This window comes from Erithacus rubecula (assembly GCF_903797595.1).
Source record: "Erithacus rubecula genome assembly, chromosome: 1".
Classification (NCBI taxonomy): Eukaryota; Metazoa; Chordata; class Aves; order Passeriformes; family Muscicapidae; genus Erithacus; species Erithacus rubecula.
This window is the reverse complement of record NC_136658.1, coordinates 190,139-203,206: the sequence shown is the minus strand read 5'-3', so window position 1 is coordinate 203,206 and position 13,068 is coordinate 190,139. Positions and strand designations below refer to the sequence as shown.

Here is a 13,068-nt window from a genome sequence, read left to right as displayed (position 1 = left end):
CAGCGCACCCCTCCACGGGAAACGGAGTCCGCGTGGCCGCCGCGCCCTGCGGGGCCCGGGGCGCGACGGGAGCTGTAGTTCCCCGCCGCGGCGGCCGTTGGCGGGCGGGCGGCGCGGGCGGGATGCGGCGGCGGGGAGGTGCGGGGAGGGACGGGCGGCGGAGCGGGGCCGCGGCGGGATGCGGGCGGGAAGGGAGCGAGCCGCGGTGGGACGGGAGGCGACGCGGGCGATGCGCGGGCCGCTGACGCCGCCTGTGCCCGCAGGTGCCGGCGACCCCGGCGCCGCCGCCGCCGCCAGCCTGCCGCCGCTGGTGCGGGGCCCGCCGCGCTGCTTCCTGCGCTGCACCGTGCCGCGCGTGCGGTGGGCGGCCCCGCAGCCCCCCGCCGTGGTGCGCCTGCGGTGGTGGGGCGAGAGCTCCGGCGGCACCGTGCTGCAGCCCGCCGGCCGGGCCGGGCAGCCCGCGGGCAGGACCAGCGCCCGCTTCGCCGTGCGCTGCGGGCCGCGCCAGCTCGCCGCGTACCTGGCAGGTACGGGGCCCCGGGATAGCGCCGGGACAGCGCCGGGACCCTGGGGCGGGACGCGGGCTCCGGTCGGGTTTGGGGTTACCCCAGCAGCCGTTTATTTCCCTCTGCCCTGCCGAAGCGTTTCCCCGCTGGTAATCCTGTCCTGATCAGCGTTATTTATGGCCAGCGGCGGTGTCTGCACAGACTCTTCTTTACCTGCTGCCTCGTTACCGTAACTTGCTGGTACTGCGGGATGTTTATCTGTGAGTTTCTGGCATCTCAGCCAAATAGCGCGCGTTGTGACCGTGAAACTGACCCGAATATGGAATTTTGCAGATATGGGCGTTCTTGTGCTGGAGGTTCTGACCAAAGAGGACCACCTGCCCCTTGGCCGAGCGCAGATCACCGAGCTGCCCCAGCTGTCTCCCAGCCGTCCCATCAGAGGCTCTTTTGCTGTGCTGTCGCCCGCGTCGCAAAAGCTCGGGGAGCTGCAGGTAGTCTGGATGTCCCTGCTCGTTATTATAGGCTCTGTGCTGTGACCCCGCTGTAATCGGGTGCAGGATCAGGCTGTACATGCCACACTGCTCTGGCCAGGGCATTTCTGAGCTAATGAAAAAACAAATTCTGGCAGTGTTGGCTTTATTTTGTTTAGAGGGATGGGGGGTAGTTGAGCATAATAAGAAACGTGGTCATCTCTACACTGAGAGTGGGTATGAACAGTGAATTTAAAAGTAGGCGTTTGGTTCTTACACTTCACTGGGCTGGACTAATAGAAAATTTTGACATCTGGAATTAAGAAAGTTCTGTCTTGCAGCCCTGGCTGTGGAAAATTGATTATGAAAGATAATTGAGTGGGATTTAAAGACCTGGAAGAGAAACAGGTAGTTGTAAATATGTGGCATAGCTGTGTAATAAAAATATTGCATTATGTGGAAAAGCAACAGTTTTCCACTGCACAGCAATTGAAGGTAGATGCAGTATTTGCTGCACTGGATTAAGGAAAGAACCAAGTCATATTTTTGTATTTTGTCTTTCAGGTCTCACTGGTTCTGGAGCCTCTGCCAGAGCTGTATGGCACCAGCAGCTCTGTGCCAAGTGCAGAAGGAGCTTCAGAAGCTGCTGCTGAGGGAAGCAGCCAGCCCCAGCCTCCTGCCCCATCCCAGCCCAGGCACACACAGCTGGCAGCTGAGCAGGGGCCTGATGACAGCAGCAAAGCCATCAGGTACCTTTTTTTCCCTCTTGACAAAATTGTGGGTTTTTTTGCAGTTCACGCAGAATTCTTTATTAGTGGTAGTACACTTGTGGGTTACAGGATGCTTGATCTTTTCAGAAGTACATTTTACATGAAAAAGTCTGTTACTTGCAGCTTGGGTTGTTCTCTCTGATGGTCTCAGTGGCAGGGAAGTAATCATTAAAATAAAATGTCATGTTTCCTTTTGGAGCATGTCCTGAAGGGAGATTTTGGAGAGTTCTGAATCCTCTCACCCTCCCACTTGAGTTGTTGCTGAAATTCTGTTCTTTTTTTCACTAGAGGAAAGGACCATTTGTTCTACCAAGAGAACTCTGAAGACATGCAGGAGCCCTTCTCTGCTCCTCATGCCCGTGGGGTTTTACCAGATGGACATTTGAGGCTGAGTCCTTCAGATCCCAGCAGCACCAGCCCCCAGGCTCTTCCCAGAAGGAAGGCACAGGTGTTCTCCATGCACAGCCCAGCTCCAAAGGACCTGCTCTCAGGTGTGTGTGCAGCTGGCTCCAGCTTTTAGATTTCATTGCAAATAACTCATGGTGATATTTCATGTGCCTGTCTGAAGGGAGAGAGAGACATACCCTCTTGTTGCATCACACCAAATTAAAAACAAAAAAAAGTGTTTAAAATTTTACATTATTTTAATTAAGACTAAAATCAAAATTATTGCAACAATAATCATTATATATATATATATATAATTATTCAAGCTCTTTAAGTTAAAATTTTAAATTATTTAAATTTTTACTTAAAACCCACTGTTGCCTGGGCTAGTCTGAAACAAGCATTGGAGTAGGGCAGGTTTGCATATGTGCTGTCTTTTGAGTTTCATGTTTACAGAAAAGAACAAAAATTAGATATCCTAAAGTGGCAAGCTACTCTTCCCTAAATCAGTCCTGCTTCTGTATCCTAATAATGCCCTTCCAACACCTGAGGTGTGCAGACAGGTTCCTTGTACAGCTGTGGGGGAGACTGATTGAGGATCACCCTCACTCTCAGCTCATAAAACATATTTAATCCCCAGTGCATCAAGATCTCTTTTCAACAGCAGAAAACAGAAGTTTCCTGACTGTAGCTGACACATTTATCACGTTTACACGTTGCTTTTAATTTTGTTTGAGTGCTGAAATGTCACCCTCTGCTCATTCCCAGCTCTCTTGGATCAAGGCACTAAACTCCGTGATGCCATGGTTGTTTCTGCAATGAAGTCCAGCCCAGACATGGAGATTAAACTGAATAAAATGTCTCATTTTATAGAGACAGATGATTTTAAAGCACCAACAAAGTGAGTTTGAACTGGGGGAAGTGAGATTCAAGCTCTAAATCATAAATTTTGAGGCTTTGTCTAGAAAACTGCAGACACTGAGATTCATAGGATGTGTTTTAGGATTCATTTAGGGTGAAAGCAGCACATGATTCAAATGGGAAGTTAATTTCTGCCTGTGAATCAGTGCCTAAATCTTGTGAATTCATTTCAATCTTCATGTAGTAAGCCTTGATTTCAGTAATTGCTTTTAATATCCCTTCTTAGTATGTTTGTATTTAGTTCAAAGTTATTTGACAAGAAAAAATTAAGTGTTGGTAGGGAGTAAGAGTAGTTCAAGAAGGTGCAAGTGAAATGACACTGTATCACAAAGAACAGATTTTCAGGGAAGTATAAATAATTGGTGACCCAAATGCAGGGTTTGTTTCTTAGGAGAAAAGAAACTTAGATTTCTTGGTTTTTCTTTGAGAAAACATGAATATTGCCTGTTATGTTATTCTGTGATAACCAGAATGCAGTGCCATTGTCTTTGATAGTCAATGATGCTATTGGAAACCATTTAATTTATTTCTGCAGAAACTGTGTGTATTTGTGTTAAAGTAGATTATTTTTGACTTCCCAGAAAAAAATGATAGTCCAGTTAACAGATTAATCTTGAGTGTGCCCTGATATCTTTATTTTTTTATTTTACTGCTGTCCATGCTTCCATCACTGTTACCCAGGAGCCCAAAAGGCTTGAAGTCCAGTTTTGTGCCCACTCCTGAAGATTCCCATCACCTTGGGTCTGAAGTTTCAGGCCAGCAGTTTGGCCTAAGCTCTGAAGAAAGAGCAATCCAGTTACTGCTGGGCAGGTGAGTGTGATGCACTGGGGGCTTCTGCAAAATTCTCCTTATCTCACCGTTCTGAAAAATGTCTCTTGACTCTTCAAGTTGTCCACATTTTTGGGAGTGTAACCAGTGGTTCATGTGCAGGTAATGGAGGTGTTTTATAGCTCAGCTTTAATGTGTGACAGCCTGGACAGCTCCAAGTCACTTGGTGTAAAAGTGACATCAGAAAGATTAACTATAATCTTGGATAAAACTAAGTTATTTAATAGTTGTAACTGCTATGGCCTAAAATATTACACAAAGTAAGTACATAGAGTGAATCCCATGTTTCTTTGAGGAGGAAACACTCTGTAAATTAAAATTCATGAGAAACAAAAGCTGTTTTAAACCTTTCTCCAGATATGAAGTGGTTCTTTTCCTCTCCTTTTGTGTAGCAGGAGAATAGATGGTGTTTCCCTTGTGTCCACATCTGCACCCTGAACACCTTCTGGGTCAGATGTGGTTCACATTTCAGTTTGTGTTTCTTGTGCCCTGCACTTATTTACTCTGATTTGTCAATGGATAACACTGTAGTGTGACAGCTGATCATAAAATGATTTTAAACTCACAGCACAGAGGAAACCCTTAAACCAGACTAACCCCAGCTTGTATCTGAAGACACTTGTATTTACACCTACTCAGATGTCCCTTGGGTTGTTTTTTGTTTTTTTTTAATCAAAGTAAACTGGTATCTTCAAGCATTACAGAAGTTGTAAAGCAGGGAAGGTAAAAGTCAGAGGTAGATGTTTGTAGGTGTATTTTATGACAAAAGTCACCAGGGTCTGGAGTGGATTGCCCAAGTGGAACCTGCAGCTGTCAAGGTCCCCCAGATGCAGCTGGACAGATTTTTGTTAGCATGCCTTCCCTGTGAGCAGGGGCTGGGCTGAGTGACCCAAGAGAGCTGCTGTAAGCCAGGCTGTCCCTGTGTGCACCTGCTGTCATGCTGGGGCTGAGCACCCTGGCCTGTCTGCAGCCAGCAGAGCCCAAAGCCAGGCTCAAATGGCTTTTGTGGCACATCCCTCAAGGCTGGCTGCCCAGCTGGAGCACTGAGCTGTGTCTCTCTCTCTCTCTTGTATCCACAGGGCTGATTTCTCTGCGGGGCACCTCTGGGATCAGACAGGCTCCCTGTGGGATTCTCTGTCCCTGGGCAGTGAGCTGGACAGCAGTGAGCTGGGTGATCCCCACTATGACCAGAGCCTGCTGGAGAGGCTGTTCTACACAGCTTCTGTAAGTGGGGTCCAGAGCAAGGAGAGCATTCCCTAACGTGCAGAAAAACTCAAGTTTGCACCATCAGTAAAGCTACAGATTGCAGTGCTTTAAAGCTGAACAGGCATTAGGTGTCATGCACAAGCTTGTGAATACATTTGTGCATTGCTTAAAATTAGTATTAAAAAAATATTGCTGAGACTGCAAAGTCAAGCATCGAGTTTGGAAATTGCTGGGATTTTGAGGCTTTTTGTTTTTTAAACCCTTGAAATTGTGATACCATTTTATTTGTTTCAAATGATGCAATGCACAAGTTGTTTTCCATTTTTGTATTGCCACCATTATGGAACTCTCTGTACAAGGATAATTAACTTCTTCTTTATGTGCATTATTTCTGCTTTAGAAATCTGATTCCAGTTTGAGTGATTTCCTCAGTGATGATGATGTTAAATCCTCAAAAAAAGCATCCAAGACAGAAACCCTTGGAAAAGCAGGTTCAGTGGATCCACAAAAGGATTTTCCTGCCTTTGATCAGAATGTGACTGAAACCAAACCCAGGTAGTTACACCAGTGACTTTGGTTCTGACCTCATCTAAATTGCATTCCCCTTTTTTTTTTATTATGGAGGCAATAAAAGTATCCCTAAAGATCCCATTATCAAGCTTATTTTGTACAATACAGTTAATGTCAAGGTTTTGTCGCCCTTTTTTCTTTTTTTTTTTTTTTTTTAATTTGGCTCCAAAAATTATTTCTGATTTTTTTCTGACTAACACTGCTTTTTTTACATCAGGTAAAATTAATATCCCCAGAAGAACCAACACAGAATCATTTGCAATTCAAGTCTTGCAAATTGCACAAATGAGATTTGAAATTATGGCAAAAATCCTGTTGCTTTTCCTCTGCAGCAGAGACTTGTCCTTGTGTATATCACCTCTCTCCTTCTGTACATGGCATTAAAGGAAGCTTTTCTTTTTGGAGAGTTGGGATAAGATACTTTCAGATCAACAATGTAGAACATGTACTTTCTGAGTTGATTTTTTTTTCAGTTATGGACCACAGATACTGTAAGATTTGTTGGGTTTTTTTTACAGAGAATTACAAATTTGCAACAAATTTGTTGTAAAAATATGTTAAAAATATAAATAAGTATATTTTAGTGACCCTTGGGCAGTTTTTTAGTAACATGCCACCTTTGTGTGTTCTTGCCAAGAAGGTTTCTGCAGTCCTGAACCTGAGTTTTGCCTCTGCAGCTGCTCTCCCAGTGCTCCTGGAGAGGACCCCAGGGACCTGGCTCTTGTCACAGCCCTGGGTGCAGACAGGCTGGCATTGCTGCAGCAGGTACACCTGGCCAGAGTCACCACTGAGAGCCTGAGGATCCCTCCTGAGAGCATCCAGGTGTCCCCAGGCAGGAGAGGTGTACTGGGGAAGCCTCCAGGGCCCATGGCTGTGCACAGGTGGTGAGAGGATTGCTCCTGCTTTGCTTGCTGTGCCTTCAGGGGGGATTTCCCTGAGCTCTCTTGTGCAGTCCAGCCTCCCTAAGCTCTCCAGGCTTCTGAGACCTTGCTATTCCTCTGCTCCTCTCAGAAAGTTGTATCCCACAAACTCAGGGAAGTTAGAGATGTGACAATTTATCCTGGTGGGGTGCTTGCTTCAGGCTGTGCCTTTCCCAGGGTTTTGGGGAGGTACAGGTGTACTTTGTGCCTGGCAGTGCACTGAAAACAAAAGGGGGTTTGGTGGAGGAGAATCTGGCATATCTATGACCTGTGGAAGGAATTCACAGAATAGGTGTTTCAATCACCCTAAAACAACTGTTAGAGTAAGCAGTGAGTCTGGAACTTGCCTGCTGTGTTCAGTTTCATGACTCTCACCAGATTCTTGATGGATTGTGGTCTCCCTGCACTCTTTTATTCACAGTACCTTCTTTGTGGAGTACCACTTTCCCGTGAGAGCCTCCAAGGATGGTCAAGGACAGGTCTCCATAACAACAGAAGCAGTTCGAGTAGCCTCAAGTAAAATCACAGATGATGGTAAGGGCATCATTTTCCCACTTGGATTTAGTTTTGTTGACTCCATCTCTTAGAAGTTATTTACTAGTGTTTTCCACATACTTGCTTTGCTGCCTGAAAGTCACAATGTGATTAGTGGCACCTCTGCCCAAAGAGTTGCTGTGCTGCAGGTGGAAGAATGATCCTCTCAGGGAGAAGGAAGCCAGGGGATTTTTTAATTACTGTTTTCTTGGAAGAAGTGTTCATACTGGGATTTTCAAATTTCTTTTTCTAGGGAAAGAATAAGTTATTAATCCCATTCCTTCACTTGAACATAAAGCCAATATTCTTTCTGCAATAGTGGGAGGATGATCAAGTGCTTTTAGAAATATCAAAGATACTTATAGTTCAAATAAATAATTTCCCAGATGTTGCAGTCTGTCATATATATCTCCAGTAGCTCACATGATCTGCTGGATCCAAGGACACTGGATTCCTGTGCTCAGATCAGCAGACATTAATCTTTGTACTGAGAGTCACCAGTGCTTGTGTCCCTGAGAACAATTTCTGTGTCTGTTCCACTGAGCAGAGAATGCTGGATGAGCAAGGTGCTCTCTGCCCAGTCTTCCCAGAAACTGGAATGCCAGGGTGACTCTCCCACGTGATCATTAATTGGCTTTGCAGCTTTCTGAGTGGCACTTGAGATACTCTGAGTTCTCTTGGGTATTCTCCATTTGAGGCCAGAGAAAACATGTTTCTTCTGAACTTCTGTAATACAGCCTTTGTAATCTGGAACTCCTCCATCCTCCTGCTCTTTGCCTTGTGTGGAGTCCAGCTCTTTGGAGACCCAGAAAAATAGATGGGATTGAAAGTAATTTGAGGAAGACTTCAATCCACTGTGGCATTATCCTTCCTGAGAGTTGTTTATGTCCTTTATTAAAGATGCCTAATGGGAAAGATTCACAGCCATCCCAGACAAGGTGGAGAAATGCTGGGCATCCCATTGGAAATTTCCCTGTGTGTAAACCTGCATTTCTGTCATCACTAGAATACATTCTTGTCCCTTGTGAATACTGTCACTGTACTCCTTGTACTCTTTTCCAGACTGAGTGCCAATTGATTCTGTCTCTGCTTGCAGACACTCCTGTTCTCCTGAAGCTGTGATTTTATTTCCAGCTCAGCTTTGAGTCTCTCAAGAACCGTCTTGAACTCTGTTAGTTAAAATGAGGCAGGGTTCTCCCACTGGAGAAGGGCAGGTCTTACTGCATGCTAGAATGGCAGAGACTTGGTGTCACCTGAAGTCTTTAAACACTGTTATAATGTTGGTTTATATTAATGTATTTAATAATTTATTAATTATTTGTGAATTTGTAATCTTAATTTTGTCCGCTGGCCTTCAAAAATGAAAACCAGTTTACTTCAGCCATGGTGTTAACAAATAATGCAGAATTAAATGGTTGTGTGTGTAACAGAGTGCTCTTCAGGGCAAGGTTGATTTATGTCATGTAATTTTGGGTATTTGTTGCTCCTCTCTTCCTTCCAGTGGTGAAATTCCAGCAGCAGTCTGTGTTCCCTGTGTGGTTTGGAGGAACGATGATCGAGCACTGGTGGGGCTCTGACCTGGCTTTTAAAATCTACATGAGGAAAAGCACACAGAAAAAGGTACTCACTGGAAGTTGTTCCTCCTTTGTGTATTGAAAAGCAAAGGAATTCTTTGCCTTTCAGTTTCCCACTGGCACTCAGTGCAGACAGTCAGATATTAGGAGGGGAAATGGTCAGTCTTCCCAGAACCACAGAATATTCTGAGGGACCCACAGGATCATCCAGTCCAGCCCTTGGCCCTGCACAGACACCCCAACAATCCCACCCAGATTATTTGCATAGCCATCTGCCTGTGATGAAGATGGTGAGAGGGGTTAACTCAGTTTACATTGTTTTAATCAACACCAATGATATCTGCTTTTCTTTTAATTGGGGGAATAAATTGATTCTTTCAGTATAGAAATCTTGCTCATTTACTAGGACTCAGGTTATTCAATTTTTGCATTAATCTGGAATTGTTTAAAATAGGTTCTGGAAAAATTTGTCTTACTGTTCTAGTGAGACTTGAAATTGGAAGTGAAGGAGATTCCCCAAATCCCTGTTGGTACAACTGATGGTGGGAGTGGGAGGGGGTGTGACTGTTCATGGCTTCCCAGAAAGCTTTTATTTCACAAAAGTTCTTTAAATCTGATAGCAATCTTGCAGAATTAATTCTTTGCCTCCCCTCAGCCTGTGGCCATTGGCTCAGCAGCTCTTCAGCTCCGCAGGGTGATTGAGTCTGAGCTGCTCAGTGTCAGCTTGGAAATACCTGTGGAAAAAGAGGGAGATCACACACAAGTTGGGCCACTGAAGGTATGTGTTTTACCATCTCAAGCTGGAATTGTTACTAGTTTTGGCTGCACACTGTTACTGTTAACTCCTCTTTTCTCCTTGTTTCAATGTACCAGGTCTCAGATAAAAGGTTTGTGAGACCAGTATAAAAAATAACATGAACAGTTTTTGTTCCTTAGGGTTTTGAAGAAATATTGTGAAACTCTTGCATGTCTAGGAATATTGTCAATATGCTGGGACTTGAATACAGAAACCACTCCACAGGCAGATTTTGAGTGGCACATATTCAGGGCTTGGAGCTTTTGTTGCTTCTTTTCATGTGACATGGGCTGAGGTCTCTCCTGCCATGGGGGCCTGGTGCCCCTTGTCCTTGTCACTTCAGGAATTGTCTTCTCCAGCCAGGATTTCTACCAGGCTGCTCAGCTTCTGGTTGAGAAGCATTGACAGTTTGAGAGGTTTGACAGTTCTGAGGATGAACAGCTCTCTGTATTAGCAGGTGAAGGGTTGAGAATGGGGTGATCTTTAAGGTCCCTTCCAATCCAGACCATGCAGTGATTGATCTGTGATTGTGTGGCTTTGCACTCCAGTCTGGACTTTATCTCATAAAGCCACGTGTAGTTTATTTTACAGCAGCAGCTGTAGCTTGCAGCCAGCAGAATGGCTTAGGGTGAGTTCTGGAGCACGGGTGTGATGTGCTTTGCAGAGTTTGTGTTGCATCCCTGGTCTCTGGATGGGCACACCTGGCCAGCTGTCCCTTGCCTTGCAGGTGTCCCTGCAGCTCCTGGCCAGCAGCAAGGGCTCAGCCAGGTCAGGCACAGCTGGGAGTGCCCAGCGGGGGCTGCAGGAGCCCAGCAGGACCAGTACAAGTGCAGAAAGGCCTGTGTGGCCCAGAAGGAGCCCTGGGCAGTGCCAGGAGGTGGCCACAGGCACAGCCCCAGCTCAGGAGCAGGGGCTGCTGCTGCACGTGCTGCTCATGGTGCCTGATGGAAGGGATTTCACTGCTGCAGCCTCTGGGCTGCCCAGCTCCTGCAATGTGTATTTGATCTGCAAGCTGCTCAGCATGGAGGAGGCCACGAGGTCTGCTGTCATCTGGGGCACAGCACAGCCTGCCTTTAATTTTTCTCAGGTAAGTCACATGTTCTCCATTTCACCCTGGGGGAAAGGTGGTGTTCCCCACTGACAAACATTTCATAGTTCAGTTACTTTTATATGCCTAGAAACATCTCTGCTTGGCTCTGTTGAATACACCTTTGGTTTTTAACTCCCCTCTCTAAAATGCACAATTCTGTAGAGTGCAATAAAATAGACTTACCGGAGTGCTCTGTACTTAGCCAATACTTTCCAGTGTATTCTGTGTGCTAATTCTGCTTTCAACCTTCCAGGTGATGCCTTTTTCATTGACTCCCAAACACTTGGAGCGGCTGAAGAACAATGTGATGATTATTGAAGCATGGAACAAGCTGGGGAGCCCTGGCTGTGACAAGTTGCTGGGATTAGTGAAGCTCCCTCTGCATCAGTTTTACATCTCATTCAAGTAAGCTTGTTTTTTCCCTATTTTTTATTGGGCTGGGAAATATCCTAACTGAAGCTTGGTGATGGTGTGTGGGGGTTGTGTGGGAAGGTTCTTAGTTGCACTTCCTAGCAAAAGGTGTTTTTGCCCTGCCAAGCTCCCTGCAGGCCTTGGCTGCAGCCAGCAGGGTGTGAGTTACCCTGGCCTTGTCCAGAAGCACAGGTAGGGTGGGAGAAATAAAGTCACTGTGCTGAGTGGGGGTTGGTGCCTGCCTAGCTCGTGCTCCTGTGGCAGGGTACAACTCTGGTGGCTCGTGCTGGGGCTGTCTGTTGTTGTGGTTTGCTCTTAGGGATCCCAGGGTTTCCCAGCTGCTGCTGCAGGCCCAGTACCCAGTGGTGGCCGTGGATGGCCACGTGCCCGTGGTCGATGTTTTCAGCGGCAGCACCAGCGGCAGCCTCAGGGTCACCCTGGCCATGGGCTCAGCTCAGCAGGTAGTGGCCCTGCAAAGGCTCAAGACTGAAGAAGGAATGGTGCCTCCAGTCACACAGCGTCCTCCCCACTCCCTGGACCATCCACCCTCCACGAAACCCACAATGGTATTTATCCAGTGAACCCTGTTCTCGTTGTTAGGGACTTGTCAAGAGGGTTTAGCACTGAGTTCACTAACAGATGAATGATCCCCCATCTCTTCTTGAAGCTGTAACCAATTTTGTTATATTCTCCAAATTATGCACAGAATTGTATTGTTTATACTCTTTTTTTTCACTGGCTTGCTCCCACCAGTCTTGATATTATTGCCCTTTTTGCTGCCTTGCATATCCACTGCTTCTGTCTTCACAAGTCCAGTAAAAACAAAAAAACCAGCAAAATTATAGAAGATCTAAGTTCTCACAGCCTCCTCACAGTGGAGGTTTTGCCACTACCTTGGAGTTGGATAGGTAGGGATTTTATGCTTTTTATGTGCTTTGCAAGAAAAAAAATATTTTCTTTCAGGCTTTCGGTGTTTGTGAAATTTAGAAGGAAAATGGTAGATAATTTTTCTGTCCCCCATCTCAGGCTTCTTAGATCCTTATCACATGTAATTGCTTAGGTTGGAAAGGACCTTTATGCTCATTGAATCCAGCCACTAACCTAGCCCTGCCAAGGCCACCATTAAACCATGTCCCCAAATGTTACATCCGCATGGCTTTTAAATTCCTCCAGGGATGACTCAACCACTTCCCTGGGCAGCTTGTTGAAATATTCCCCGTGTCCTAAAGTCATCCTTTCTGTATGGCTTCCCTGTTTTTTGTGAGCAGGTGGACCCAGAAGGGGAGGACTTGGTGGAGCATGTGTTTGAGATCCACGTGGAGGGTGTGAAGGGACTCACTCCCTTACAGTCCACAGTCTGGGGAGAGGCTGACTGCTACGTCCAGTACCACTTCCCAGTTCAGGAGCCTGCCTGTGGGGCACTGCAGGCACCTGGAGGGCATCAGGATGGTAAGTTTGTCATTTTCCCTTATTTAGAGCATTGCTTTAATTCAATATTGTTTTAGACTCCTGCCTGAGTAAGAGGGAACGTGTTTTTCTGAGCTTTCATGCTGACAGTGCTTGTTTTCTTGGAAAAACTGGACTTGGGCTGTGTCATTGGACTAAAAACTTTGTTTGTCTGAGGCTGGTGGCAAGTTCCCAGTGGAGAAAAAGAGACCCAATTCTGAATCTGTTCACATGGTACATGTTGTTGAAGGTGCTAGAGGGCTGTGCCAGCTGATCCAACAAGAATGCAGAGATGAGTCTGCAGGGAGCAGCAAGGTTGTACACCGTGAAATTCAGCAAAGGCTTTACATGCACAAGCCTTTCAGGGTGCACATTTTGCTCTCCACTGCTGCCCAGGGCAGTGTTGGAGTCACCATCCCTAGAAATGTTCAAAAAATGTTTGGATGTGTCACTTGGATAGGTGATTTACTGGTGGCCTTGGCAGGGCTGATGATCTTGGAGGGCTTTTCCAACCTTAACAGTTCTCTGATTTTCATGGATGCACCAACAGAAGAGTTGCTTGGTTTAGATCACTAGGATTAACATAGAATGGTTTAGGTGGGAGGGACTTTAAATCTCATCCAGCTGCTCTGGGTACCC

At 46.1% G+C, this 13,068-nt stretch overlaps 1 protein-coding gene across 1 annotated transcript in view; it reads left to right on the top strand.

Moving 5' to 3' along the window:
* Positions 1-147: 147 nt before the first annotated feature.
* C2CD3 (C2 domain containing 3 centriole elongation regulator) overlaps positions 148-13,068 on the top strand; it is a gene marked incomplete at its 3' end in the record, with an annotated part of 33,792 nt that continues 20,871 nt past the window's right edge. Inside the window, exons 1-16 of the mRNA XM_079316202.1 lie at positions 148-527; positions 840-997; positions 1,541-1,725; positions 2,035-2,237; positions 2,902-3,034; positions 3,736-3,864; positions 4,962-5,106; positions 5,489-5,643; positions 6,336-6,542; positions 7,000-7,112; positions 8,614-8,732; positions 9,342-9,464; positions 10,210-10,569; positions 10,826-10,977; positions 11,303-11,549; positions 12,249-12,432. Coding sequence (XP_079172328.1) covers positions 179-527; positions 840-997; positions 1,541-1,725; positions 2,035-2,237; positions 2,902-3,034; positions 3,736-3,864; positions 4,962-5,106; positions 5,489-5,643; positions 6,336-6,542; positions 7,000-7,112; positions 8,614-8,732; positions 9,342-9,464; positions 10,210-10,569; positions 10,826-10,977; positions 11,303-11,549; positions 12,249-12,432 — 2,962 coding nt within the window. The 5' untranslated portion in view covers positions 148-178. The remainder of the gene's footprint in view (positions 528-839; positions 998-1,540; positions 1,726-2,034; positions 2,238-2,901; positions 3,035-3,735; positions 3,865-4,961; positions 5,107-5,488; positions 5,644-6,335; positions 6,543-6,999; positions 7,113-8,613; positions 8,733-9,341; positions 9,465-10,209; positions 10,570-10,825; positions 10,978-11,302; positions 11,550-12,248; positions 12,433-13,068) is intronic.